At 42.8% G+C, this 6,000-nt stretch overlaps 1 protein-coding gene across 2 annotated transcripts in view; it reads right to left on the bottom strand.

Annotated features, from left to right (window-relative positions):
* Positions 1-214: 214 nt before the first annotated feature.
* Rab22a (RAB22A, member RAS oncogene family) overlaps positions 215-6,000 on the bottom strand; it is a 52,619-nt gene continuing 46,833 nt past the window's right edge. For both annotated transcript variants that reach the window (XM_042699215.1, XM_042699216.1), the window contains exon 7: positions 215-2,833. In XM_042699215.1, coding sequence (XP_042555149.1) covers positions 2,736-2,833 — 98 coding nt within the window. In that variant the 3' untranslated portion in view covers positions 215-2,735. The remainder of the gene's footprint in view (positions 2,834-6,000) is intronic.

Genomic DNA, 6,000 nt, shown 5'->3' with positions numbered 1-6,000 from the left:
CTCTTACTTTATATTCTTTTAATCACCAAATGATAGTTAATTAGTTATTACAGAATCAGAAAAACACTTATGTAAAAGGAGAGATCTAGAGACCAATGGTTTCTAGGATTGGACACCTGCAAAGAGCTTATTTCAATTTCTCAGAAAGGAATCAATATTCACTTTCAGCTAATTAATGATTTTTCTTTTCTGTTCAGTCCTGAAAGTTTTAAAAAATGGTCCTGCGTCATAAGGAAACCAAACGATTTTTATGGATGGGGTTTGTCTCATTTCCTTGGGAGTCTAGCCTTTTCTCATTAAGCATTAAGAAAGAAAATACAAAATTGATATTAGAGATCATTACTTAGGTTCGTGCAAAATGTATTCAAAGCAAAGCACTGCTCCTCACTTAAATATGTGCCTTTGTATTTCATGGAGTTTGGGTTATGGGTCTGAAATAGGTATCTACTGTGGTAGGCCAAAGGAAATGTGGAAGAAGAGAAGAGGTCCAAGAAATGCAGGAGCACAGTGCCTTGTCACCTGTCCTATGGGCAGAAGTGTGAGAAACAAGCCAGACACCAGCTGTCAGGACCTGATGGAGTGGCCCACAGGGCTCAATGCAGTGCAACATCACAGTGGCATTAGAGGCACTGGCGTGAGATTCCCAAGACCCTGCTTACCTGGGCACCAAGAAGCAACTTGATCACCTGCATCTATTGACAAAGGTTATGGAGTTGTGTCATTTTTTGGTGAAATAGGACAGACTCTTTCCCCTGCAACCAATGTTGCTTTGTCTATAATGAGTCAAGCAGCCCCCCCATTCTTAATTTTGTTGTTGTGGAGAAAAGAGGACCAGCAATAAGAATGCTGGCATATACTAGGGCAGCGGCTGGATGCCCTGGGGCTGTGAAGGTATATAAAATCAAATCAAGTCACCTTCAGGTGGGTATAAGGAGCGCAGTGGGAATATTTTCCAGATGTTTACTGTTTGAATGCTGGGTTAGAAGCAAGATGCTAGGAAGACTGAAGTCTGCATGAATTTCACACAAAACATTGTTAGAATTTTTACTAACTGTATTCTGTCTATATGGTTTCAATATGAATAAAATAATTTCAGGTGCTACATATATACAATCGGGAAAGAGGTCTTCAAACTCAATTGCAGTTATAATTTCTTCATTAAAAAAAATCTATCCATTTCAAGTAGGGGCTGCAAAAAAATAACATTGATTTCTAAAAGTTTGGACTGTTCAGTCAAGGATAGCTCTGAAAACACAATTTAGTTTGAAATTCAAGCTGCTTCATTTCCTATTTAATCTTGTAAATTTCCTTCCCTTACAATACGCAGGTTGGAAGGGTGCCAAATTAGACCAGGAACAAATTTTCACCAACCTCTCTTCAGTGCTTTATTTTTAGATTATATTAAAAACCTCATTAGGCTCCCTGAGGGAAAAGAGTGTTAACCACTAACAGAGGCAGGGGAAAATAAAGGAAACGAAAGACAAGCTAAATTGTTAACAAGGAGAGCACTCTTAAAACAGTTGGGCTGAGGTCTCTGTAAAAGCCCAGAGGCTCAGCACCAGGACCAGGACCAGGCTTGGAGTTTATTCTTTCCCCTCCGGCTAGGAAGGACTAGTCAGGCTTGTCAAAGTGGCATATGTCTTCATTAACATTTCCAGATGGGATGTGCAGGGAAGGAGATGGGGGAGAGGCAGGGAAGGCTAGAAAGATAAGCTAAGTGCTCCATGCCTCTGAACTACATAAATGTGTTTCAGGGTCTCCTGTGGACAGGCTGAAAGATGGGCGGGCATACGCAAGACTGGGTGCAAGATTAAATGGAGTGTTGAATGAAATGTAGAATTTATTAATGTATTTACATAATTTATCATCTTTAAGCAATGGTCTCATAAATACAGACTACAACTTTACATATGCTAAGCAACAGATACTTGCTTTCCCTCCAAAATACTTACTTGGGTTAAACAGGAAACTGACAGCATTTACACTATGTTCTTTTCTCATTCTCCCTTTTAAACCACTGCTAGGCAGCTTAGCATAGCTCAATGTACTCCAGGCCGCTTCTCTACCACCAGCACCTTGATCATGAGTTTCTTTTAGAAGGTGCCAATAATATGTATGGTGACACATACATGACAGGGTCAGCACAAACCCAGGGTGAGGTGGGCAAGGCTGCTCTGGCTGCTGACCCACTGGGTAGAACCACAACCCAAGTGCTTCCTGATGTGGTGGGTAAGAAGCTGTTCCCATTGGTCCTGTAAATAATCCATTTCAGCTTCAAATAGCAATAGCCACTCCCCCACCTGTACTGTCCTATCACATTTTAAATGACACAACTTCCTCTAACAGTGGCAATGGAAACGAAGGAAATTACAATCTTCACAAAGGCTTGTTCCCCAACAAGAACCACAAAAGTGCTAATTTTCCCTTTACAAATGTTACATAATATCTTGATTACAAAACTACCCAGCAATTGAATCCTGTCATCCGTACAACCAGATGTCCCTTCACCAAGGTCAAAAGCCAAGGACGCCAGGGTCCCTTTGCACATCAGAGGGTCTTATCATACTATAAGTCACATGTGGAAACTCCACCACACCTGTCTTCAAAGGGAGAAGGGAACGGTCAATCTCGAAGTCCTTTTGCATAAAGACGACTCAAGAGTGCCAGGTGGACATGGGCAGCGAGGCCCAGCCCTCCTGCGAACACTCACCACCACCTACTGTGTGGCTGGCTCGTCAGCAGCAGCTTCGCTTTGGCTCCGACGTTTGTCTTCGGAGTTTGAAGCCTTTGCCGCCAGAAGGTGGGTTGGCATCAGTGGACGGAATTCTTCGACCTACACCAACCAGGATGAGAGAGGGGAAAGAATGAGTGCCAACTTCTTACACCTGCTCACTTTCAGAAACAATAATTTTGCTGATAACAACTGACAGGTTTTATCACAGCAGGGCAGTTTAACGAGCACTCGACTATAATGGAAAGGAAAACTGCAAAGATGACTGGTACAGAGTGCCCACCTACCCTCCTCCAACTTCCCCTCAAGTTGGCATCCTACACTGTCCAAGATCATCAGCCAGCAGGAACACCAGACTCTTTTTAGGTGTCAGTTTTTCCACTCATGTCTTTTTTCTCTCTTTCCTTTTCCTCCCTTAGGTTTCACCAGTTTATCTACTCATGTCTTCTCTCTTTCTCTTTCTCTCTGTCCTTCCCTGTCATTCTTTCTTCTAATTTGCTCAGGGGCCATGTTAATCTCCTCTGTATCGGTCCGGTTTTAGTGCATGTGTGCAAGGCAGCCAGTGCACTAATGTCCTATTTGTTTTAGGATCCAAACAAGGGATACCACACAGCAATTAGCAAGCACTTTTAATTCAAACAATTACATATTGAAGACACTTGGTTTTATGTAGCAAACACATTCCCTTTAAAGGATCACATCAGTACACGCACACCCGTCTCACAGCTGAAGCTACTCACCAGACCTAGCACATGTCTTCCTGATGCACCCTCACAATACATCCAGCCACCCAAGCTCAATCTTGGGCTGCACAGGTAGAAGCAAACAGATGCCCTGCTCCCTTGCTGCCACCGGGCTCCCACCTGATACACTATGGGGATTCTTCTACCAGTGAGGAGCTGCTGCTGCTCTGCCAGCTTCACAATGCGCGCCAGCATTTGTCTACCTGTCCGTCTCCTGAAGAATACTGAGTTTATGCACAAAGCTGCCATGCTATTCACAATGATGAGGGTGTAGGAGAGGTGAAGAGAGTAGAGGTGAGGAGAGAGGAGGTGAAGAGAGAGGAGGTGCCAGGCCACACTATTCGGCCCCCAGGCATCTGTCTAACACATTCTGTACTCCTGGTGTCTACCTAGCACAAATGCAAGAGGGATGTGCAATTTAAATTTTTACAGATGCTGCCAAATTGCTCTCTGAAGAGAGTGTGTCACCAACAATGCATGAGAATGAGCAGGCTTCACTTTACTGCTCTGTGAAGCATGATGTCAATTTTGAGAGAAATCTTCAATCACCCATCCACCTTCCTGGTTAATAACTCCAGGGTCACGTCTTGTACAAAGGCTTCCGATGCCCCTCTCCACTTCCCAACTCTAACACCTCACACTAAGATCCATCAGGACTCTAGAAGGACACTATCACACATTTGTTTTGGGGCCAGTACTGGGGCTTGAACTCAGGGCTTTGTGCTCTTACTTCGCTTTTTTTTTTTTCTCAACGTGGTACACTACCACTGAATCATGCCTCTACTTCCAGCTTTTTGCTGGTTAACTGGAGGTAAGAGTCTCAGATTTATATGCTCAGGCCAGTTTCAAACTGTAATTCTCAGATCTCAGCCTACTGAGTAGCTAGGATTACAGATGTGAGCCACTGACATCTGGCTCATGTTAAAACGTATTTGTATCAGGGTTGGGAAATCTTTTTACTACCAAAGCCCATATAGATATTTATAAAATCATTAGTGGGCCATATAAATTTATCAACATAGGCAGACAAGCACAGGTGTCTAACAAGAACCATACAGGAAGCACACGTGCCTGGGCCTTGTAAGGGCCAGGACCTACTCAGCACAGTAGCTGGCGCAGTAGCTGTAAACATGGAAAGAATGGATATGTTTCCTAACAGTTTTCAGCTCCTTGGCTGCCAAGTCTTGAACGTCCACTGTTTTGGGAAGTCTGTGACCTGGGAGGCTATTGTGCACACGTGCACGTGTGTGCTGGTCTTGGGGAACTGTCTTTGAGCTTTTGTGCTCAAGGCAAGCACTCTACTATTTAAGCCACAACTCCACTTCTGACTTTTTGGCAGTTAATTGGAGATAATCTTGTGGACTTTACTGCCTGGTAGATCTGAACTGTGATCCTTAGATCTTATACTCCTGAGTAGCTACAACTGCAGATGTAAGCCACTGGTGAGTGGTTATAGTATGGTTTCCATACCAACTAGAAAGTGTTCTACAACTTTTCAAATGCTCTTAAGACACTGGTGTGAATAAATTACAAACATACTGAAGCCTTATTGAAGCTTCTTGTCATGTTTTCTCCCTAAATGGAAACTGGAAAACAGCTGGCATCACAGAGACAACTGTGAAATGTGACATAATTTTTTTAGAACTAATATTTTCAGAAAAAGGTAACATCTTTGAAATGTTTCTTAAGCATTTATGTTGACCATAAAGGATAATAAGGACAAACTGTATTCAATTAGCGCTAAGAAATTCAGTTCAGGGCTGGGAAGGTGGCTTAGTGGTAGGGTGCTTGCCTAGCATGCATGAAGCCCTGGGTTCGATTTCTTAGTACCACATACACAGAAAGGCTGGAAGTGGTGCTGTGACTCAAGTGGTAGAGTGCTAGCCTTAAGCAAAAGCGGCTCAGGGACAGTGCCCAGGCCCTGAGATCAAGTACTTGCACCACAAAAATAAATAAATAAATTCAGTTCATCCAAGGATTGACTAAATTATGAAAGTCAAACTATCAAGAAATATTTGCAATATACAGTTAAACAAAAACATATCTAAAATAAAGTACAAATAACACAAAAAAACACAGGTAGCCCAATAGAAAAATAGGCCAAAGACTTAACAGTACCTTCCTAAAGAGAATCAGACATTACACAGGTGTATGTAAGTCTCTGGGCAGGTGCTCAATTTATCACTGTCATGGAAACACAGACAGAGAGGGATGGAATCTTATCCAGTGCTGTGGTGTCAGGTATACAACCTGCAGTTTGCAAACAGGCTGTTAAGCCATGCTGAACACATGCAAATCCAATGCCCAGGCAATTCTTCTCTTGGGTATAAAGATATTTAACCAAACGGTGCACAGATGTTCACCAAAGGATATGCCTAGAATGTTTAGAACAGTTCCATTTGTAATAGCTCCAAATTGGAAATAACTATCCCAATGCCGCCCATAGCAGAATGATAATCACACTATGGGTAACCCTTGCTTTTGCCTCCCCAGCCCTGAGCTTGGCATTAACACATATCAGCCATG

Source organism: Dipodomys spectabilis, unplaced genomic scaffold (assembly GCF_019054845.1).
Source record: "Dipodomys spectabilis isolate Male_0828 unplaced genomic scaffold, ASM1905484v1 ptg000240l, whole genome shotgun sequence".
Lineage (NCBI taxonomy): Eukaryota > Metazoa > Chordata > Mammalia > Rodentia > Heteromyidae > Dipodomys > Dipodomys spectabilis.
Note: the sequence above shows the minus strand (reverse complement) of the source record. Positions and strands in the feature narration are given on the sequence as shown.